The 24,726-nt window shown below is 46.8% G+C and overlaps 1 protein-coding gene across 1 annotated transcript in view; it reads left to right on the top strand.

Moving 5' to 3' along the window:
- ascc3 (activating signal cointegrator 1 complex subunit 3) overlaps nucleotides 1-18,624 on the top strand; it is a 171,392-nt gene extending 152,768 nt beyond the window's left edge. Inside the window, exons 30-37 of the mRNA XM_079240345.1 lie at nucleotides 8,073-8,184; nucleotides 8,261-8,395; nucleotides 10,234-10,458; nucleotides 11,809-11,960; nucleotides 13,146-13,296; nucleotides 16,933-17,139; nucleotides 17,226-17,401; nucleotides 17,479-18,624. Coding sequence (XP_079096471.1) covers nucleotides 8,073-8,184; nucleotides 8,261-8,395; nucleotides 10,234-10,458; nucleotides 11,809-11,960; nucleotides 13,146-13,296; nucleotides 16,933-17,139; nucleotides 17,226-17,401; nucleotides 17,479-17,617 — 1,297 coding nt within the window. The 3' untranslated portion in view covers nucleotides 17,618-18,624. The remainder of the gene's footprint in view (nucleotides 1-8,072; nucleotides 8,185-8,260; nucleotides 8,396-10,233; nucleotides 10,459-11,808; nucleotides 11,961-13,145; nucleotides 13,297-16,932; nucleotides 17,140-17,225; nucleotides 17,402-17,478) is intronic.
- The last annotated feature ends 6,102 nt before the right edge of the window (nucleotides 18,625-24,726 follow it).

Below are 24,726 nucleotides of genomic sequence, written 5' to 3' on the forward strand. Positions count from 1 at the left end.
GAACCAGTTACTTCTTCATGACATCATCAGACCAGTTACTTTGTCCTGCTGGAACCAGTTGCTTCTTCATGACATCATCAGACCAGTTACTTTGTCCGACTGGAACCAGTTGCTTCTTCATGACGTCATCATCAGACCAGTTACTTTGTCCGACTGGAACCAGTTGCTTCTTCATGACATCATCATCAGACCAGTTACTTTGTCCTACTGGAACCAGTTACTTCTTCATGACATCATCAGACCAGTTACTTTGTCCTACTGGAACCAGTTGCTTCTTCATGACATCATCAGACCAGTTACTTTGTCCTACTGGAACCAGTTGCTTCTTCATGACATCATCAGACCAGTTACTTTGTCCTGCTGGGACCAGTTGCTTCTTCATGACATCATCAGACCAGTTACTTTGTCCTGCTGGAACCAGTTGCTTCTTCATGACATCATCAGACCAGTTACTTTGTCCTACTGGAACCAGTTGCTTCTTCATGACATCATCAGACCAGTTACTTTGTCCTACTGGAACCAGTTGCTTCTTCATGACATCATCAGACCAGTTACTTTGTCCTACTGGAACCAGTTGCTTCTTCATGACATCATCAGACCAGTTACTTTGTCCTGCTGGAACCAGTTGCTTCTTCATGACATCATCAGACCAGTTACTTTGTCCTGCTGGAACCAGTTGCTTCTTCATGACATCATCAGACCAGTTACTTTGTCCTACTGGAACCAGTTGCTTCTTCATGACATCATCAGACCAGTTACTTTGTCCTACTGGAACCAGTTACTACTTCATGACATCATCAGACCAGTTACTTTGTCCTGCTGGAACCAGTTGCTTCTTCATGACATCATCATCAGACCAGTTACTTTGTCCTGCTGGAACCAGTTGCTTCTTCATGACATCATAAGACCAGTTACTTTGTCCTACTGGAACCAGTTGCTTCTACATTACATCATCAGACCAGTTACTTTGTCCTACTGGAACCAGTTACTACTTCATGACATCATCAGACCAGTTACTTTGTCCTGCTGGAACCAGTTGCTTCTTCATGACATCATCATCAGACCAGTTACTTTGTCCTGCTGGAACCAGTTGCTTCTTCATGACATCATAAGACCAGTTACTTTGTCCTACTGGAACCAGATGCTTCTACATTACATCATCAGACCAGTTACTTTGTCCTACTGGAACCAGTTGCTTCTTCATGACTTCATGACATCATCAGACCAGTTACTTTGTCCTACTGGAACCAGTTACTTCTTGGTGACATCATCAGACCAGTTACTTTGTCCTACTGGAACCAGTTGCTTCTTCATGACATCATCAGACCAGTTACTTTGTCCTGCTGGAACCAGTTACTTCTTCATGACATCATCAGACCAGTTACTTTGTCCTACTGGAACCAGTTACTTCTTCATGACATCATCAGACCAGTTACTTTGTCCTGCTGGAACCAGTTACTTCTTCATGACATCATCAGACCAGTTACTTTGTCCTGCTGGAACCAGTTGCTTCTTCATGACATCATCAGACCAGTTACTTTGTCCGACTGGAACCAGTTGCTTCTTCATGACGTCATCATCAGACCAGTTACTTTGTCCGACTGGAACCAGTTGCTTCTTCATGACATCATCATCAGACCAGTTACTTTGTCCTACTGGAACCAGTTACTTCTTCATGACATCATCAGACCAGTTACTTTGTCCTACTGGAACCAGTTGCTTCTTCATGACATCATCAGACCAGTTACTTTGTCCTACTGGAACCAGTTGCTTCTTCATGACATCATCAGACCAGTTACTTTGTCCTGCTGGGACCAGTTGCTTCTTCATGACATCATCAGACCAGTTACTTTGTCCTGCTGGAACCAGTTGCTTCTTCATGACATCATCAGACCAGTTACTTTGTCCTACTGGAACCAGTTGCTTCTTCATGACATCATCAGACCAGTTACTTTGTCCTACTGGAACCAGTTGCTTCTTCATGACATCATCAGACCAGTTACTTTGTCCTACTGGAACCAGTTGCTTCTTCATGACATCATCAGACCAGTTACTTTGTCCTGCTGGAACCAGTTGCTTCTTCATGACATCATCAGACCAGTTACTTTGTCCTGCTGGAACCAGTTGCTTCTTCATGACATCATCAGACCAGTTACTTTGTCCTACTGGAACCAGTTGCTTCTTCATGACATCATCAGACCAGTTACTTTGTCCTACTGGAACCAGTTACTACTTCATGACATCATCAGACCAGTTACTTTGTCCTGCTGGAACCAGTTGCTTCTTCATGACATCATCATCAGACCAGTTACTTTGTCCTGCTGGAACCAGTTGCTTCTTCATGACATCATAAGACCAGTTACTTTGTCCTACTGGAACCAGTTGCTTCTACATTACATCATCAGACCAGTTACTTTGTCCTACTGGAACCAGTTGCTTCTACATTACATCATCAGACCAGTTACTTTGTCCTACTGGAACCAGTTGCTTCTTCATGACTTCATGACATCATCAGACCAGTTACTTTGTCCTACTGGAACCAGTTACTTCTTGGTGACATCATCAGACCAGTTACTTTGTCCTACTGGAACCAGTTGCTTCTTCATGACATCATCAGACCAGTTACTTTGTCCTGCTGGAACCAGTTACTTCTTCATGACATCATCAGACCAGTTACTTTGTCCTACTGGAACCAGTTACTTCTTCATGACATCATCATCAGACCAGTTACTTTGTCCTACTGGAACCAGTTGCTTCTTCATGACATCATCAGACCAGTTACTTTGTCCTGCTGGAACCAGTTACTTCTTCATGACATCATCAGACCAGTTACTTTGTCCTGCTGGAACCAGTTGCTTCTTCATGACATCATCATCAGACCAGTTACTTTGTCCTGCTGGAACCAGTTGCTTCTTCATGACATCATCAGACCAGTTACTTTGTCCTGCTGGAACCAGTTACTTCTTCATGACATCATCAGACCAGTTACTTTGTCCTGCTGGAACCAGTTGCTTCTTCATGACATCATCAGACCAGTTACTTTGTCCTACTGGAACCAGTTGCTTCTTCATGACTTCATGACATCATCAGACCAGTTACTTTGTCCTACTGGAACCAGTTACTTCTTGGTGACATCATCAGACCAGTTACTTTGTCCTACTGGAACCAGTTGCTTCTTCATGACATCATCAGACCAGTTACTTTGTCCTGCTGGAACCAGTTACTTCTTCATGACATCATCAGACCAGTTACTTTGTCCTACTGGAACCAGTTGCTTCTTCATGACATCATCAGACCAGTTACTTTGTCCTACTGGAACCAGTTGCTTCTTCATGACATCATCAGACCAGTTACTTTGTCCTACTGGAACCAGTTACTTCTTCATGACATCATCAGACCAGTTACTTTGTCCTGCTGGAACCAGTTGCTTCTTCATGACATCATCATCAGACCAGTTACTTTGTCCTACTGGAACCAGTTGCTTCTTCATGACATCATCAGACCAGTTACTTTGTCCTGCTGGAACCAGTTGCTTCTTCATGACATCATCAGACCAGTTACTTTGTCCTACTGGAACCAGTTGCTTCTTCATGACTTCATGACATCATCAGACCAGTTACTTTGTCCTACTGGAACCAGTTACTTCTTGGTGACATCATCAGACCAGTTACTTTGTCCTACTGGAACCAGTTGCTTCTTCATGACATCATCAGACCAGTTACTTTGTCCTGCTGGAACCAGTTGCTTCTTCATGACATCATCATCAGACCAGTTACTTTGTCCTGCTGGAACCAGTTACTTCTTCATGACATCATCAGACCAGTTACTTTGTCCTACTGGAACCAGTTACTTCTTCATGACATCATCAGACCAGTTACTTTGTCCTACTGGAACCAGTTACTTCTTGGTGACATCATCAGACCAGTTACTTTGTCCTGCTGGAACCAGTTGCTTCTTCATGACATCATCATCAGACCAGTTACTTTGTCCTGCTGGAACCAGTTACTTCTTCATGACATCATCAGACCAGTTACTTTGTCCTGCTGGAACCAGTTGCTTCTTCATGACATCATCATCAGACCAGTTACTTTGTCCTGCTGGAACCAGTTGCTTCTTCATGACATCATAAGACCAGTTACTTTGTCCTGCTGGAACCAGTTGCTTCTTCATGACATCATCAGACCAGTTACTTTGTCCTGCTGGAACCAGTTACTTCTTCATGACATCATCAGACCAGTTACTTTGTCCTACTGGAACCAGTTGCTTCTTCATGACATCATCAGACCAGTTACTTTGTCCTGCTGGAACCAGTTGCTTCTTCATGACATCATCAGACCAGTTACTTTGTCCTACTGGAACCAGTTGCTTCTTCATGACTTCATGACATCATCAGACCAGTTACTTTGTCCTACTGGAACCAGTTACTTCTTGGTGACATCATCAGACCAGTTACTTTGTCCTACTGGAACCAGTTGCTTCTTCATGACATCATCAGACCAGTTACTTTGTCCTGCTGGAACCAGTTACTTCTTCATGACATCATCAGGCCAGTTACTTTGTCCTACTGGAACCAGTTGCTTCTTCATGACATCATCAGACCAGTTACTTTGTCCTGCTGGAACCAGTTGCTTCTTCATGACATCATCAGACCAGTTACTTTGTCCTACTGGAACCAGTTACTTCTTCATGACATCATCAGACCAGTTACTTTGTCCTGCTGGAACCAGTTGCTTCTTCATGACATCATCATCAGACCAGTTACTTTGTCCTACTGGAACCAGTTGCTTCTTCATGACATCATCAGACCAGTTACTTTGTCCTGCTGGAACCAGTTGCTTCTTCATGACATCATCAGACCAGTTACTTTGTCCTACTGGAACCAGTTGCTTCTTCATGACTTCATGACATCATCAGACCAGTTACTTTGTCCTACTGGAACCAGTTACTTCTTGGTGACATCATCAGACCAGTTACTTTGTCCTACTGGAACCAGTTGCTTCTTCATGACATCATCAGACCAGTTACTTTGTCCTGCTGGAACCAGTTACTTCTTCATGACATCATCAGACCAGTTACTTTGTCCTACTGGAACCAGTTACTTCTTCATGACATCATCAGACCAGTTACTTTGTCCTACTGGAACCAGTTACTTCTTGGTGACATCATCAGACCAGTTACTTTGTCCTGCTGGAACCAGTTGCTTCTTCATGACATCATCATCAGACCAGTTACTTTGTCCTGCTGGAACCAGTTACTTCTTCATGACATCATCAGACCAGTTACTTTGTCCTGCTGGAACCAGTTGCTTCTTCATGACATCATCATCAGACCAGTTACTTTGTCCTGCTGGAACCAGTTGCTTCTTCATGACATCATAAGACCAGTTACTTTGTCCTGCTGGAACCAGTTGCTTCTTCATGACATCATCAGACCAGTTACTTTGTCCTGCTGGAACCAGTTACTTCTTCATGACATCATCAGACCAGTTACTTTGTCCTACTGGAACCAGTTGCTTCTTCATGACATCATCAGACCAGTTACTTTGTCCTACTGGAACCAGTTACTTCTTCATGACATCATCAGACCAGTTACTTTGTCCTGCTGGAACCAGTTGCTTCTTCATGACATCATCAGACCAGTTACTTTGTCCTACTGGAACCAGTTGCTTCAGAGGATTCTGGACCAGATGGAGACTTTGGCAACATCTGTGACACAGAACCAGTATGAACTGGGACAGGTGTCTTCTGGGGAGGCAGCACATCCATGGAGCAGTTTTCTTCCATCACTCCCAGTTTGCTCCCCATTCTAGGAATATCTGGGAATATCCTGGAAACCTGGTTTATCTGTCAGTCAAAGGAAGATCCTGCTCCATCATGGGGTTAAGATGCTGCTTCTGCCAAAACGACCTGAGCTGGAGGACAGCGTCATTTAAAGAGCTGGATGTCCCGCTGTGATTCCTTTGTCTGTTTTCTTGTAAAATCATAGACTGTATATAAAAGATGGGCAGAGCCTCCGTGACATCACCCGTAGGTTTCTGAAGAGCTGAATTGAAGCTCGGTGGGCGGTTCCTACCGTCACCATCTTGGCAGGGGCATGCATGTTGTCTCACCCGGAAAATACAAATATGGGCAAAGAGGTGGAGCTGAGAGGGGGGCTGTGAGCGTCATGGTGGATGATTGACATCCAGCAAACGCCGAGCTTTCTGTAGCGAAGAGCTAACCGAGCTAACCCAGAGATAACAGGAGCTAACCAGCTAACGGAGGTAAGCGGGCTAAAGCTAAGTTAACTGGCTGAAATCCGCAATTTTTTTCTACATTCCTCTCACTTGAAGTGGGAGATCGGGTACCTGTCAATCAAAAGGACACGCCCCTAAATATGCCGAACTTCGAAATTAAATTACTTTTAAACGGACGAGTTAGAAAAAATTCACTCCCCCCACAGTTGTCATGAAGGTAAACCTGACCTATTAAACCGAAAATGGATTTTTGTACCAGGCTGGAAACATGTTTATTTCTGCTGTAAACATGTTTATTTCTGCTGTAAACATGTTTATTTCTGCTGTAAACATGTTTATTCCCGCTGGAAACATGTTTATTTCTGATGTAAACATGTTTATTTCTGCTGTAGACATGTTTATTCCCGCTGTAAACATGTTTATTTCTGCTGTAAACTTGTTTATTCCTGCTGTAAACATGTTTATTTCCGCTGTAAACATGTTTATTCCTGCTGTAAACATGTTTATTTCCGCTGAAAACATGTTTATTTCCGCTGTAAACTTGTTTATTTCTGCTGTAAACATGTTTATTCCTGCTGTAAACATGTTTATTTCTGTTGTAAACATGTTTATTTCTGATGTAAACATGTTTATTCCTGCTGTAAACATGTTTATTTCTGATGTAAACATGTTTATTCATGCTGTAAACATGTTTATTCCTGCTGTAAACATGTTTATTTCTGTTGTAAACATGTTTATTTTCGCTGTAAACATGTTTATTTCTGCTGTAAACATGTTTATTTCTGATGTAAACTTATTTCTGATGTGAAGTTGGTCTTTTTAACATGGGAGTCTATGGGGATTTGCTCTGTTTTGGAGCCCCTAGTGGATGAAGGGGGAACTGCAGTTTTATGTACTTCCGCATAGGCTTTACCTTTAACCGCTAGAGGCTCCGCCCATCTTTCATACACGGTCTATGTGTAAAATGCGTGATTACTAACTAATGAGGTCTAAACATGCGTGATGAGCAGCTTTTCCCGTGTGCTGACCAGGCAGCTTCTGCACGTCTTTAAACACTGCTGAGCTAATGAAGATTGTCTGATTCCACCGCTGCTCAGCGTCATGTGGTAGCGCTTACTTCCCAGGCTGAACGGGCCTCTGCTTGGCCTGTGTAGGTAATCACAGGCTGACCTGGGACTCATTTTAGAGCGAGAGAAGAACAGAAGCAACTCTGACGAGCTTCCATCAGGACTCCTTCTCTTCAGGAAACATGGCTGCAGCTTTGCAGGAGGCGTGTTCACAGGGGGTGAACGAGTACTGGTTTGGGCCAGCGTGATTACCAAGGAAACGGGGTTTTTGGACAGATCCAAGAAAAGACAAATGACTGGTTGTTTTTCACATAAATGTGAATAAGTGAGAATTCAGGAATGGTTCCTACAGAGAATAAAGGAATCCCAAATAAACCCAAAAACCTGCAACTGATGATATTTACAGCAACCAAGTCGCTTCTAACAAACAGACCTGGCAACTCTGATGGCGAGGCAACATGGCGGCTGTCTGCTGGGTTGAGTTTACAAACAACTCAGTCGAAGCCACGAGATGTTTTTATTTGGATGTGATTAGACTTCGATAAAAGACGTATTTATGAAAGAAATATTTGATTTTTGTGAATAAAAAGCCAGATCAGTTCCACGGTGAACCTTTAACATGTGACTTTCTCAGTTATTCCTTTTTATCCAAGCTTGTGAAAGTTGTTTTTATTTCTATGTTATGTGTTTAAAGTCAGGATCTCAGCTGTTCAGATGATGGATGTGACAGACGTGATGAATGAGAGGAATCTGTGTCATGTGTTGCTCAGTTACTACAGCCTGGAAGACATCAGCCACGACTCCATGAACCGGTTTCTGTCCAGCTTGGTGGAGAGAAGTCTGCGGGACCTGGAGTGTTCTTACTGCATAGAGATAAAGGAGGTGTGTGTGTGTTTGTCTGTTTTAAACCATCATGATGCCGTACGTTTGTTGAGCCAGCTGTCTGCTGATGCTGCAGGACGACCGGACCATCGAGCCTCTGACGTACGGCCGCATCGCCTCCTACTACTACCTGAAGCATCAGACCATCCGCGTGTTTAAAGAGCGGCTGAGAGCCGAGCTGCCGCTCCACGAGCTGCTGTCCATCCTCACGGTGAGCTTTACACTCCACGCCGTCCTCACACGTCTCCATAGGAACGTGCAGAAATCGGTGCCGGTGTGAGGACTGACTGGCGGTCCAACTGAACCACGGCGGTTCTGATCGGCGCACGCTTCTCCTGGAAACAGCAGCTTTTATCGCAGCACACATCTGACGTAGATCCACGTTTCACACCGACCAGGTCGATCCGGTATCGTACCGTCGTCCACATGCTGCGCTGCGATAGGTCAGTCACCCCGCCACCCCTCTCACTCCCCTTCCATCAGCCGCTAAGCCGCTTCTGCTGCCTGTAATGGCTGCAGGCTGGTTGCCCCCCCCCACCTCCGAGTTAAAGGCCTGTGTGTTTCTGACTCCGAGCGTGTTGCCGTGACGACGATGCAGAAACATTGCCGTAAACTGGTTTGGTTTTCACGTCAGAAAAAACTGTAAATGGAAGTTGTTTTACTTCCTCTGCTGGATGAAGATGACCAGATGACGTTGGAGATGGTGCCTCGGTACACACACACACACACACACACACACACACAGCGGCCTGCAGCTTCTACTGCCATGTCGGTCAACACGCGGCTCAGTATGAACATCCATGAATGGATCTGAGAATGAAATGTTGGAGCATCTACAGCGTGGAACATGTTTCTGTAAAACATTCTGAGGGTTCCTGGAAAGTCAGGAAGGAGACTGAAGGTTCCTGCAGAACGTCTTCCACGCCAAACGCCGCCTGCCTTCTCAACCCGCCAAAACCACGGCTTGATCTGCTGCAATCAGCGCCTCTTTGGACAACCAGAAGGATTCATGCAACCCCCCCAACAGCTGTTTCATGGAAAATGTTTTTAAATGAAAATAATCAGAATATTTACATATTTACTAGTTTTGATTGAGATGGACGTTTATGGAAAGATCTGAGAAAAGAAATGTAGGAAATGATGTTGCAGCTTTTTGGAGACGTTCTGTTATGGAACGGTCTGACTGCCCCCCCACCCCCCCCACCCCGGGGCTGAACTGAATATTAAATATGCAATCCAGAGTTTTCTTTCTGTTGTGTTAAATATCAGTTTCTGTGATGTGGCCTCGCCGATCCGCCTGCCTCCTGTGTTGTCAGTACTTCCTGTCTGTAAACGATCCTCTGTCCTTCGCATAAATCTGCAGCCACTGAGCATGAATCATCCAGAAACGATGCGCCCTCCGACCCCCCCACCCCGTTCAGGTCCCAGCTCCCTGTATGGGCTGGTCAGTGATGGATGGACGCTTTACGGTCCGGGCCGGAAGGTCTGTGACGAATGAGCCCTGCAGCGCCTGTTGGAGTCTCACATTAGCTAAAGCTGAGCTGAAGGAAATTATAGGGAAGGAGCGGTGCGTGCCCACGCATCTTTCAGTGTAACAAAGCTGCAGCTGGAGGAGAAGATTGATGGACCATCATCATCATCATCACCATAACGGACCCAGCATCTCTTTGCTTTGTTAGAGCCACGAGCGCCGAGGCCGCTCCTCATGTCCACCATGTCTGCTTGTCTTTCTACTTTTTATCTCTGCTCCTGATTTTATCTGAACATTTATTCAGTCAGCGGGATCACACACACACACACACACTTCCACATTGTTCAGCGCTCTGTTGGGGGTGGTGGGGGGGTCAGTGTGCCATGATGATGACATGATTGATGCTCCAGAACCTTCCTGTTGTCGCCAGACCCTCAGGTTGCTTCCTGTGTCGATCAGCACACGTCACAGATCTGCTCCTGACAGTCTGAAAACAGTCGGACTGCAGAAGAGCTGCGATGATGCTGGGAAGTCTGGACACACGTTGTTCTGATCCAGTTTCTTCTGGTCCGTTCCAGGATGCAGAGGAGTACGCTGAGCTGCCCGTCAGACACAACGAGGACCAGCTCAACAGCCAGCTGGCTCAGCAGCTCCCCCTGCAGGTGAACCCCCACTCCTTCGACAGCGCCCACACCAAGACGCACCTGCTGCTGCAGGCCCACTTCAGCCACGCCCAGCTGCCCTGCAGCGACTACACCACCGACACCAAGACGGTGCTGGACAACGCCATCCGGATCTGCCAGGTACACGTCTTACACCCGATCATCAGCCACACATACGAGTTATTCTGCCTGCAGGCGAAGCAACATGAAACCTTTTAGCAGGAGGCGGATTGAGACGGTTTTACCAGGAAGCTCCTGTTGGGCAGCTGTGCCCAGATGTTTGTACTCTGATGGAGCTCATGAATAACATCAGACTGAAGACCGTCCTGGTGCTGCCGCCGCCGTCTCCACATGGCGAAAACCTGAGAGCGTTTCAGACACACTTCCTGCTCCATGCTGATGGTTTGCTGTTTGAAGTGTGTGAATGTCTGTAAGCCATTGTCCTCAGCTGGCACGTTCCTGTGTGTGTGTGTGTGTGTGTGGTTACTTCTCTGACGTCCTGTCGTTGACTGAAACAATTTTCTGTTGTTCTAATGTTTGTATTTAACCAGTGTGTTTTGGAGATAAGAATCACGTCGATGTCCGCGGTCTGAGCTAACGTTATGTTGAACCTCCGGCTCTGTGTGAGATTTCCAAATCATATCAAATCATTTTCCTCCCCAGCAGAAGATAAACAACATATCAGACATTTTATCATTTCATGGAAAATATGACTGATGCAGCAACAGGTCTGTAAAAAGTTGCAACAGAAGGCTGGAAAACATCTGGAGGAGCTTTTGATGCGAATCGGGTTAACTGGGACCAGTTCAGTACCATAACGGGTATAAAAGGAGCATTTCAGAGAAGTAGAGTGTCTCAGGTGGAAAGATGGATAGAGATTCACCAGTCTGAGACAAACTGGGTCTAAATGTGGGGATCTTTGCGGATATTCAGCAGTCCAGACCTCTACGTCTACCATCCTGCAACTTTTAGACGCTTCTCTTCTTCAACACAGCTGGAACGACTGAATTCTGCGAGTCACTCAGCTCTGCAGAGACCTGCTAACAAGATGCTGATTTGATTCAGGCCTGTTGGATGAGGGTTTGTCTAAAACCTGCAGGATGAGAGATCACAAGGACCGGACTTGGGCAACATGACTGGTCATATAGCACAGCTTGGACCTGAGACCACGAGACCAGTACTAACCCAGGTTCTCACACTGAAGAGGATCTACGTGGTTCAGTAGTGATGAGTAGCCTGTTGATTCCTAATCGTTTCAGTTTGTTAGAATTTAGATGAAAGACGTGAAAGCGAAGACATGAAGCTGTGAGAGACGCAGAACTGGTCCAGACCAAGCTCCCAGTTTGGGTTTCGGCAGGCAGACGTCCTCCCAGCATGTCTCCATCATGAAAGCAGCCTGGTGTTAAACTGTGACCAGGAGTTTTCCCAGCTGCAGCTTTGTGGCGGCGCTGACGGCTGCGGAGACATCATGCAGCTCTTCTCTCCTCTCAGGCGATGCTGGATGTAGCTGCGAATGAAGGATGGCTTGTCACGGCCATCAGCATCTGCAACCTGGTACAGATGATCGTCCAGGGACGTTGGCTGCACGACTCCTCCTTGCTGACGCTGCCACATGTTGAGCAGCACCACCTTCATCTCTTCAGGTAAACGGTTTCCATGGTGACCATGTTTCTGAAGTTTGTTCCTCCTGAATAATTTAGGAACTGTTTGGAGTTCGGATGGATACAAAACTAACTGGGGCCACTTTAAACCTTCATTGGTGTGTAACTTCTCCCAAATCCCGGCAAGTACTCGATCAGGCCTTTTATCTGCTAGTATGGTTGCCATAACAACAGTCCACACTCAATTCTGCATTTTGAGGGAAAAGTCAGGAGGACACTGCTCCCACTGTCGGTTACGCTACGTTTCCACACAAGATGCACAGGATCTCATTCACAGAGCGGTTGGTACGCTCAGAAAGCAACACAAGCTTGTAGGCCGCACAGTAACGCTGTTCAGGAAGGTTTCAGTCAGCTGATTAACTGGTGAGGGTGCCAGTGTTGGGTATATAAGGAACATCCACCAGAAGTTCAGCATTTCTCGGCAGTTTGTGCCAAACTGATCATCATCAGCTGAAGGAAAATAAATTGTCTGTTCAGAATGAGCTCAACCTGACTTTACATGTCTGCAGTCCATGAAGTTGTGAAAAGATTCAGGAAAATGCGACACGTTAAGTAAAAATGCTAAAGTTAGCGTTGATTCATAAGTTAGAGCTCGTTCTACACATCTTACAACATTGCCTGTTAGATCCTCCATGAAAAAACGCGTTTCTCCTTGTCGTGGTCGTGACCATGACACCACTTTGTTCTAGCAGTCAGCTGGCGGCTTGTTCTTCCTCAGCCAATCAGAACTTTCTTCTCGCTCCCAGAAGTCTTGTGTGATTGGTCAGCGATTTGAGGTGGTTAACATGGAAAAGCACAAACCGGACAGTTGCTGCTTCCCCATTTTTGTTTGTGCAGATTTTAAACAACAGCTGATCGACATGCATTTCAACATGCTGGTTAGAAAGTACAAAAACTTTTACAACAAACGGGGCATTTAAACAAACAGACCTGGTCGCGTGGCGCAGACAAAGCTTCTCCTTGTATACCTGGGTTCACTGCACGGAAAAGCACAGACACCCCCGCCGTGTTGCAGACAACGCTCCTCAATGACGATGAATTATTACGATTTTTCTTGTTCTTGCAGCCTCGAGAACAATAACAACGTTCACGTTACAAGTTTTACTGTTGTGAGACGGCATCCTGATCGCACATCTGTCCTCTGGCTTCTGTTCAATCACTTCCCAGGAAGTGGACAAACAGGAAACAAAGGAGTGATGAGGGAGGCTTCCGGGGACCAATCGAAGCCCTTCCAGAGCTGATTGCTGCCTGCAGTGGAAAAGAACACGTCTTCACTTCCATGGTCGGCCAGGAGTTTCACACAAGTCAGGTCGCCCAGGTGAGATCTGAGATTTAAATCCAACTAGGATCAGATACAAACCTCAGAACGAGTCCAGAATGTGCTTTGTCACAGTTAGTTGGCTCCGTTTCGGTTAGTTCATTCATTCATTCATTATCCCAACCGCTTCGTCCGATGAAGGGTCACGGGGAAGCTGGAGCCTATCCCAGGGTACACCCTGGACAGGGTCATCTTGTTGGCCGTGTCCGGATGTGCACGCCATTCCCAACTCTACTTAGTGCTCACTCCATTTTCTCGGGGTGTCTGAATGTCCAGAGAGAAAGACGTGGGGTACCCAAGCTGAAAGCAGTGAGCTTCGATGGTCACTATAGACCATCAGTATAGACCACAATGCATTGCAGGCAGGAGCTCAAAGTGGCGCTGGAGTCACAAACATCAACGAAGGTTAAGAAAAAACTACAGATCATTTATTTTATATCTTTATTTGTTGAGTAAATATGAAACAAAGAAAAAATAAAATACAAATAAGAAAATAATTTTTTCACATGAAAAATAGACGCTGTGGGGACCGTCGGTAGTCACATGATCCGCGACGAGGAGAAAATAGTCGGTTTCGTGTCTGTAGTGGGGGCAATAGTGTGGACACAGCCGTTATCAGAGGTCTGCTGTGTGTCAGTGAGCCAGGACCTGTGCTCTGACACATGTTCCGTGTTCCACCATTAAATGCGTTGATTTTTCTGTAATTATTAATAGTAGTTAACGTGTTAAAGTCCTATCCTTACTACAGATGTCCCATTTCTCTGGATATTGTATTTATCTGATATATTTTTGGTACATTCAGCTGACTCACGTCATCAGGCAAACTGAAGTCGTGAGAAAAAGGGAAAAGTAAAATGATGAGGAGACAACGCAGAGTCTCGAATGCCATAACGCGCAGCGGTTGGATGCACCTCTGCAGAGTGCATTAAAACCGTGTAATGGACGGTTTAAGCCGGTCCCACACACTAAACACTTTATAAGAAATATTCATTTCTGTTTTACAAAACAGTTTACAAACTTTTATGTCAGCCTCAATGAAGCTTTTATGCTAAACAACCAAACGATCTGAACCCACAGATTAACCCGTTGCTATGGTGACGCCCAGCGGAGGGATACGACAGTGATTTAACTTGCCGAACTACGTGTGTGTACAGAGGAAAACATGCAGCCAGCGGGCATCAGCTCCCCCTGCAGGACAGGTTAAACATGAATAATAAAACATCACAGGGATTACCATGTGCGCCAGCAAACGGGAGGGATTACATTTACTTCATTAAAATATTAGTTACCTCAAATAAAATGTTACTTTTTTACAGTATTACAATTACTTTTGTAGAATATTACAGTCAGTATCTTCTATGTTATTGTCATATTTACTGGAGTCATCCTGTGGGCCAGATTGGACCCTCTGTCGAACTGATTTGGACCGGTTTTGGTCTGCGGACCATATGTTGGAACCTCTGGGTTAGGATCAGCTCTTTCACTCTGTGATCCCTGATGCCTTCAGGATCCCCATTTCAGCACCGTAAACAGGTTTTCAGCTCCCGTTTAGGTGCTAATTGCTGCAGTAATGAGAGTTCAGGCACAGTGATGGGTCCTGGGGGGCCTCACCCAATCAGAGCCCCCCTCTGAGTGTCAGCCTCTCTAATGGAATAATTAGATGTGCAGCAGCATTCTGTCTGACTCGGTCCGGGAAAGTAATCATAAATATCTTTCAGTGGCTGAATAATAGCAGCTTGCTCCTCCGTACGATGACACTCACATCTTATTGGGAGATCTGTCTCATGTCCTCATGATGGGATGTTTGGGTCAAACCAAATGTTGAATTCCCCATAAAAACCCTCCAGACCACGTAAGACCAGAAGCTTTGATGAAACGGACTCGGCTCACAGCGGCTGTCGGATCAGATCCAGGACCGACCTGAGACTTTACCATGACTGATGGCCGTCTCCTCCCGTCCCGTCTCCTCCCGTCCCCTCCCTTCCCCTCCCGTCTCCTCCCATCCCGTCACTTCCCGTCCCCTCCCTTCCCGTCCCGTCTCCTCCCTTCCCCTCCCGTCCCGTCTCCTCCCGTCCCGTCTCCTCCTGTCCCGTCACTTCCCCTCCCGTCTCCTCCCGTCCCCTCCCGTCCCGTCTCCTCCTGTCCCGTCCCCTCCCGTCTCCTCCCGTCCCGTCTCCTCCCGTCCCCTCCCGTCTCCTCCCATCCCGTCACTTCCCGTCCCCTCCCTTCCCGTCCCGTCTCCTCCCTTCCCCTCCCGTCCCCTCCCGTCCCGTCTCCTCCCGTCACTTCCCGTCCCCTCCCTTCCCCTCCCGTCTCCTCCCATCCCGTCACTTCCCGTCCCCTCCCTTCCCCTCCCGTCTCCTCCCGTCCCGTCTCCTCCCGTCCCCTCCCTTCCCCTCCCGTCTCCTCCCATCCCGTCCCGTCCCCTCCCTTCCCCTCCCGTCTCCTCCCATCCCGTCACTTCCCGTCCCCTCCCTTCCCCTCCCGTCTCCTCCCATCCCGTCACTTCCCGTCCCCTCCCTTCCCGTCCCGTCCCCTCCCTTCCCCTCCCGTCCCGTCTCCTCCCGTCCCGTCCCCTCCCTTCCCCTCCCGTCTCCTCCCCTCCCGTCACTTCCCGTCCCCTCCCTTCCCGTCCCGTCTCCTCCCTTCCCCTCCCGTCTCCTCCCATCCCGTCACTTCCCGTCCCCTCCCTTCCCGTCCCGTCTCCTCCCGTCACTTCCCGTCCCCTCCCTTCCCCTCCCGTCTCCTCCCATCCCGTCACTTCCCGTCCCCTCCCTTCCCGTCCCGTCTCCTCCCTTCCCCTCCCGTCTCCTCCCGTCCCGTCACTTCCCGTCCCCTCCCTTCCCGTCCCGTCTCCTCCCTTCCCCTCCCGTCTCCTCCCATCCCGTCACTTCCCGTCCCCTCCCGTCCCGTCTCCTCCCGTCCCGTCTCCTCCCTTCCCGTCTCCTCCCATCCCGTCTCCTCCCGTCCCCTCCCTTCCCGTCCCGTCTCCTCCCTTCCCCTCCCGTCTCCTCCCATCCCGTCCCGTCCCGTCTCCTCCCGTCCCGTCTCCTCCCGTCCCCTCCCGTCCCGTCCCGTCCCCTCCCGTCCCGTCTCCTCCTGTCCCGTCTCCTCCCGTCCCGTCTCCTCCCGTCCCTTCTGTCCCGTCTCCTCCCGTCCCATCTCCTCCCGTCCCTTCCCATCCTGTCACTTCCCGTCCCCTGCCGTCCCCTCCCGTCTCCTCCCTTCCCCTCCCGTCTCCTCCCATCCCGTCACTTCCCGTCCCGTCTCCTCCCTTCCCCTCCCGTCTCCTCCCATCCCGTCACTTCCCGTCCCGTCTCCTCCCGTCCCGTCCCGTCCCGTCCCCTCCCATCCTGTCACTTCCCGTCCCCTGCCGTCCCCTCCCGTCTCCTCCCTTCCCCTCCCGTCTCCTCCCATCCCGTCACTTCCCGTCCCGTCTCCTCCCGTCCCCTCCCGTCCCTTCCCGTCCCGTCTCCTCCCATCCCGTCACTTCCCGTCCCCTCCCGTCCCGTCTCCTCCCGTCATCTCCCGTCCCGTCCCGTCCCCTCCCGTCCCGTCCCCTCCCTTCCTGTCCCGTCCCCTCCCTTCCCGTCCCGTCCCCTCCCTTCCTGTCCCCTCCCGTCCCCTCCTGTCCAGGCCTGGTCCTTCCTGAGCCAGCTGCCGGTGCTGGAGGTGGAGATGAGTATGAAGGGCTGGTGGGAGGAGAGCCAGGAGCAGATGGAGCGTCGGCTTCCTGCAGCCAGCGCTAACCTGAGAGAGGACAGAAGCTGGCTGGACGTCCACGCCGACCAGGAATATGTCCTGCAGGTGGCGCTGCGGCGAATCAACACGGGGCAGCAGAGGGTAGGTGTCGTCACCCGCCCCACAGACAGGATCAGAGCCGCCAGCCCGGGTCGGTGGGCGTGTCTTACAGACGTGATGTGTTTCAGAGGAAGCAGGACAGCAAAGCTCAGGCCCCCCGCTTCCCCAAGGTGAAGGACGAGGGCTGGTTCCTGGTCATGGGGGAGGTGGATCGCAGAGAGCTGCTGGCTGTCAAACGGGTCGGATACGTACGCCATCACACCGCTGTGTCCGTGGCGTTCTACACGCCGGAGACGACCGGAAAGTAGGTTTTCTGTGTGTTGGTTATATTTTATATTTATTTCTTTGTGACGATGACCTCCGCTGTCTGTCCGTCTGCAGGTGCATCTACACGCTGTACGTGATGAGTGACAGCTACCTGGGTTTGGACCAGCAGTATGACATCCTTCTCAACGTCACTCCCGCCAGCATCGCCGCTCAAGTCAACAGCGAAGTGGGCGATTCCGTAGGGGGCTCCTGAGGCACTCGGTGGACGACTTGTTAAGGACTCGGTGGAGGACTTGTTAAGGACTCGGTGGAGGACTTGTGAAGGACTGTGGGGGACTTGTGAAGGACTCGGTAGGGGACTTGTGAAGGACTCGGTGGAGGATTTGTTAAGGACTCGGTGGAGGACTTGTGAAGGACTCGGTAGGGGACTTGTGAAGGACTCGGTAGGGGACTTGTGAAGGACTCGGTGGAGGATTTGTTGAGGACTCGGAGGACTTGTGAAGGACTGTGGGGGACTTGTGAAGGACTCGGTAGGGGACTTGTGAAGGACTCGGTGGAGGATTTGTTGAGGAGTCGGTGGAGGACTTGTGAAGGACTCGGTAGGGGACTTGTGAAGGACTCGGTAGGGGACTTGTGAAGGACTCGGTGGAGGATTTGTTGAGGACTCTGTGGAAGACTTGTTAAGGACTTGGTGGGGGACATAGAAGGGAACTCGTGATGAACTTGGTACGGGACTCGTGACTGACTCGGTGGGAGGATCATGGCAGACCTGGTGGAGGACTCATGATGGACACGGTGGGGGACTTGGAAGGGGACTCATGATAAATTTAGTACGGGACCTGTAACCGACTAGGTGGGGGACCCTTTATGGACTTAGTGAGGGACTTGTTTGGGGACTCGAGATGGACTCTGTGGGGGACTTGGAAGGGGACTAATAATGAACTCGATACGGGACGTGACAGATTTGGTGGTGGACACGTAACTGACCTGATTGTGGACTCGGGACTTGACTCGTCTCCATCAGTTTTTTCTTTGTTCATGTTTTGCTTCGTTCACCAGATTTTCTGGTGAAGCCTGGATGGGATGCTGAACAGGTTTAGTTATAAATGACCGACCATTTAGATTCCAGTAACCTGAAGACTCACTGTGATTATTTGCTCTAAAAAGTGAGACGTTGAGTGGAAAAAGGTTCCGTATGAAACAGTCTGGATGAAATTCCTGGTTTTTGTTGTTTTTTCTAAATAAATCACCTCTTCCTCTTCTGAAACCTTCCATGTTTACTGTGTTCACTCAGAACTTTAAACTTTAAAATGTGTTTATATTAATTCATTCTTTAAAATGTGTTTATTTATATTATTTAATTCTTTAAAATGTGTTTATTTATATTATTTAATTCTTTAAAATGTGTTTATTTATATTAGTTCATCCTGTATTTCACCAGTCAAACCATAGGAACAGTTTTTATTTACAAATATAAAACTCTTTTAGTTGAAGGAAAGAGACGGTGGGATCAGATGATCTGCAGGACGTCTTGCGTCGGCCAGGATGACTTCCATCTCTCTGATTCGCTGCCTACTGCTCCGGCCCGCGTGCTGAACGGTTCTGCTTTGGTCCTGGTTCTGGTTGAGGATCCAAATGCTGAGCAGGACGGATCAGACGATGTTCAGGAACGCCGTCCTGATCAAACATCCAGAACCGAAGAACCGACAAGGAACGTTTCATTCGGATCGAACATCAGGATGATGAACCTGCTTCATCTTCATCTTCATCATTATCTTCAGCATCTTCACCATCCTCAGCATCTTCATCATCCTCAGTATCTTCATCATCCTCAGTATCTTCAGCATCTTCACCATCCTCAGCATCTTCATCATCCTCAGTATCTTCACCATCCTCAGTATCTTCATCATCCTCAGTATCGTCACCATCCTCAGTATCTTCAGCATCTTCATCATCCTCAGCATCTTCATCATCCTCAGTATCTTCAGCATCTTCACCATCCTCAGCATCTTCACCATCCTCAGCATCTTCATCATCCTCAGTATCTTCATCATCCTCAGTATCTTCAGCATCTTCACCATCCTCAGCATCTTCATCATCCTCAGTATCTTCATCATCCTCAGTATCTTCAGCATCTTCATCATCCTCAGCATCTTCACCATCCTCAGTATCTTCATCATCCTCAGTATCTTCACCATCCTCAGTATCTTCAGCATCTTCATCATCCTCAGCATCTTCATCATCCTCAGTATCTTCAGCATCTTCACCATCCTCAGCATCTTCACCATCCTCAGCATCTTCATCATCCTCAGTATCTTCATCATCCTCAGTATCTTCAGCATCTTCACCATCCTCAGCATCTTCATCATCCTCAGTATCTTCATCATCCTCAGCATCTTCACCATCCTCAGTATCTTCATCATCCTCAGTATCTTCAGCATCTTCATCATCCTCAGTATCTTCAGCATCTTCATCATCCTCAGCATCTTCATCATCCTCAGTATCTTCATCATCCTCAGTATCTTCAGCATCTTCACCATCCTCAGCATCTTCATCCTCAGCATCTTCATCATCCTCAGTATCTTCATCATCCTCAGTATCTTCAGCATCTTCATCATCCTCAGCATCTTCACCATCCTCAGTATCTTCAGCATCTTCACCATCCTCAGCATCATCACCATCCTCAGCATCTTCATCATCCTCAGTATCTTCATCATCCTCAGTATCTTCAGCATCTTCATCATCCTCAGCATCTTCATCATCCTCAGTATCTTCATCATCCTCAGTATCTTCAGCATCTTCATCATCCTCAGCATCTTCATCATCCTCAGTATCTTCAGCATCTTCATCATCCTCAGCATCTTCATCATCCTCAGTATCTTCAGCATCTTCATCATCCTCAGCATCTTCATCATCCTCAGTATCTTCAGCATCTTCATCATCCTCAGCATCTTCATCATCCTCAGTATCTTCAGCATCTTCATCATCCTCAGCATCTTCATCATCCTCAGTATCTTCAGCATCTTCATCATCCTCAGCATCATCACCATCCTCAGCATCTTCAGCATCTTCATCATCCTCAGCATCTTCATCATCCTCAGTATCTTCAGCATCTTCATCATCCTCAGCATCTTCATCATCCTCAGTATTTTCAGCATATTCACCATCCTCAGCATCATCATCCTCAGTATTTTCAGCATCTTCATCATCCTCAGCATCTTCATTATCCTCAGTATCTTCAGCATCTTCATCATCCTCAGCATCTTCACCATCCTCAGCATCTTCATCATCCTCAGCATCTTCATCATCTTCATCATCCTCAGTATCTTCAGCATCTTCATCATCCTCAGCATCTTCACCATCCTCAGCATCTTCACCATCCTCAGCATCTTCATCATCCTCGGCATATTCATCATCCTCAGTATCTTCAGCATCTTCATCATCCTCAGCATCTTCACCATCCTCAGCATCTTCACCATCCTCAGCATCTTCATCATCCTCAGCATCTTCATCATCCTCAGCATCATCATCATCCTCAGCATCATCATCATCCTCAGCATCTTCATCAACACAACCACAATATGACTTTAGTCAAAGCAAAGAAAACAAAGGAAACATGTTTAGTGTGATAAAACCAGAACAACCAGAAGCAGGAACTGGGTAAACTGGGTAAACTGGAGGAACCGGGACGCTCCGTCTGTGTTCAGGCTTCAAGGTATTTTCATGTCCTGTGTTTCAGGACGCGGGTGCATCCTCTGCGATGCGGAACGAGAAGCTTCCTTATATTCATGGGAACCTTGGTGTGTCGCCGTGACGACGTTCAGCTCCTCCGACGAGCTGCTGAAACCGCTGTCAGGTGTGTTTACGAAATGACCACCGGTCCTAAAAGAAAGAAACAACCTGGCTCTTGGTTTTGGTCCTGTGTAGTGGAAATGTTCTCCCTCTCCTCTCCAAACTATTTATCGCCGTCGTATCTGGTAATCAGGATACTTATTTACCTAAATAAAGAAACAAACAACCGACGATCTGCCATCTCAGTTCTCATTTATGTTAAGTTTTATACTAATAAATTTCTGACTTTTCCGTTGCTATTCTCCAGGGGACCTCACCAACGTTGGTTTAGCTAAAAGCAATCATCAGTTTGCAGAAAAAGCCGTTTGTTGAAGCATCTCTGCAGGTTTCACTGTTTTCTGTCTGAACAACAGGAGCTTCATCTCAAGTTAAATGCAGGACTCAGACAACACAGTTCTGTGTTTATGCTGAGTTTACACAACTCCCCTGCTTCATCACACGTCTGAAACACACACACACACACAGTTTCCATGTTTCCACACGTCTTCCTGCTACTATCTACCTGCTATCCTCACTGCAGCACCTCCACCTCAGCTGCATCCCAAACGTCTTCTTGGCTTTATTCCAGCCACAGAGGATCATTATTTTCCTGCTTTTCTCATCACTTGTTGATCTTTGGCTGCTCCTGATTGGACGTTACCGTCAGTTTAAGCTCTCTGATTGGTGGAAAGTCTGACAGGAAGTGTCTTCATCATCATGTACAGGTGAAAATAGAGGTCTCTTAGCAAGCACGGATACAAACGCTGGAAAACCTCCGTAGACCAGCTGGAGGGTCACATGACCATCACATTTAACCCATAAATAATAGACGGTGGGGAGGGAGGTGAAGATATGAGCAGAAAGCTGAGCAGCAGCAGTTTGTTCTGGTTCCAGGCTTTTCTAAGTGACTGTAAAACTCTCCACAGACACTGACGGAGCAGCTGAGAGGAGAGAAAACGCAGCAACAGCTGTGGTCTCGCTGAGGAATGGCGACCTCTGGAAGATGGATCCGACTCTGCAGGGATCAGAGGAAACTCTCTTTCATCCAGACTCTGAGTTAAATCTGACGTTAAAAGAAGGCTTGTTAGCAGTGGAACTGCTTCTCGACCAGAACCTTCTCTACTTCCTCTGCTCAGACTGCTCCTGTTTGCTACTGCTTCCTCTGATTGGCTGCTGGAGTTCAGCCCCTTCATCCGGCTGGGAAAGATGGCTCCACATCATGTTGTGTCTGAGTAAACAACCACAAGGCAGAGTAGACAGAAACCATCACCGTCTAAACATTCATGTTGGACCTAAAATGCACCTTCATCCTGGTTTTATGAGCTAAACAAACATCATCATGTTGTTTCATCAGTTGGTTTATGTCTGGTGTTTATTCAGCCCTTATGAGGACATGTTAGGTTGTTATGACAACCGATCAGGTTGTTATGACGACCGATCAGGTATATATAAGCAGACACTGATCAGCTTGGTATTATAGATCGATTCAATCCATCTTTATTTATACAGCAGCAGTTCCCAGCAGTCATCTCACATCCCGTTAACACTAGCAGGACGGAGGTTTTGTACTCCCTGTGAGGACTGAGGAGGGATGATTTGATCCCCTGCCTTGGAATGTGGTGGCTGATTAGTTCTGTAGTTATCCAAAGATTCACCACTGAGAGGCTTTGCAAATGGCTCTGAGTGAAACAAGCCTTTTGACTCTGAAGCAGATGACATCGACCTTCAAGCAGAATCTGACTCGGAGCCGTCTTCGGCGGAAGATGCTCCCCCTCCCCTGAAAAAGAATCCTCGTCTGGATACCACGGTAACAGAGACCGCAAAAGATGGCACAGCCCAGTTCACTCCAGTAGATCCAGTTTAACCCTTTAAGGCCTGACCCAAGAAAACATGGAAACAAAAGTCCTTTTTTAAGAAGAGGAATTTTTTGGCTCTTTAACAAACTGATATTCATCCTTTATCACCATGAGATGGGATGATTAGTTTTGTCGTCTTCCTGGTGTCCATCAGGAGCAGAAGACGAGCGTCGGTCTGTTCAACACGACGTCTCAGAAACTCTTTCATTTCTGCCATGTTGGCCTTCAAGATTCAGACGCCTTATATGATCCACAGGGAATAATCATCCCACCAAGTGGATCAAATACAAACCCGTAACAATGAGGACATGGACCAGTGAGGTGGACTGAAGCGCTTCACAGACCTGGGAATCACAGCCTGAACATCCATCTTTTTAAATGAGAACAAGAAATTATAACATAAATATAGATGCTCAAGAAGAAATATTCAACCTGTCTGACAAAACATAAAACATTAAACTGATCAAAATAAATAAATGAATGAATAAATAAAGTCTTTAGATATAACTTAAAGTGTAAAAGTAAAGAAAAAAAAGGAAAAGAAGCTTAAAAAATTGTCAAAAATCTGCAGGATGAGACTATTTATGGCAATTAATCCCAGATAAACCTACACATGAAGTTCAACCTTTCTGGCCACTGCAGGAAAAAAAAAGAAATAAGTTTACACCAAATATGTGCCTTTAGGAGGAAACTAGAGGTCCTGACGGCAGGTTGGATCGACTGTTCGATTCCTCACAGTCAGTCTGACGTGCTGAAAGATTAACATGTTCTTCAAATGTTCTACTCATGAATCAGATATTTTCATTCAGCATAATTATGGAATCAGGTGATGTAACCAAAGAAATTATAATAATAATGTTATTATCTGTTAATTTATTTAGCATTGTAAAGTAAAAACATTTAATAAAAGACAAATAAAAGCAGCATATTTTCCCAAGTTAATTTAATTACTTTTCAATTAACTGGAGAAGGAGTGTGTGTGTGTGTGTGTGTGTGTGTGTGTGTGTGTGTGTCCACGTGCGTGGGCTTATTTTTATCTGAATACACTGATAGTGACGTAGTGTACAAAAGTGATCATAATTTCATTGTTTAAATAGTGTGTGACGTCATCATCCTGACGCATCTTCTTTATGACGTGTCGTGGAAAAGTGAAAGAAACTTGAACATTACTGATGATCAGCTGACTGCTTTCAACAATCTGGTTCCTCCGTCCTGCATCCATCTGCAGGACGACTTGTTTCCACAGACAGAGTCTAATTACAGCAAATTTAGAGCTGAAGGAAGGTTAAACCAGCGCAAACTGGTTCGTGCGTTTCCGGCATCCTGGACGATTTTCTCACCGCAGGCTGGATCCCATTACCGACCGGCCAGGCGGGTCCATGGCGGGCGCACACACACACACACACACATATATATATATATATATATATATATATATATATATATATATATATATATATATATATATATATATATATATATATATATATATATATATATATATATATAAACACACACACACACAAATATTTGTGTATATACATATATTTGTGTGTGTGTGTGTGTAAAAAAAATATAATATAATATAAACTGTCGGCTGCAATTGTTTTAAAATAACTAAAATACGTTCTGAATAATATCTTTTTATCTTGAATTGCTATAAAATAAAATAAAA

The sequence above is a fragment of the Telmatherina bonti genome (assembly GCF_933228915.1).
Source record: "Telmatherina bonti genome assembly, chromosome: 5".
NCBI classification, from domain to species: Eukaryota; Metazoa; Chordata; class Actinopteri; order Atheriniformes; family Telmatherinidae; genus Telmatherina; species Telmatherina bonti.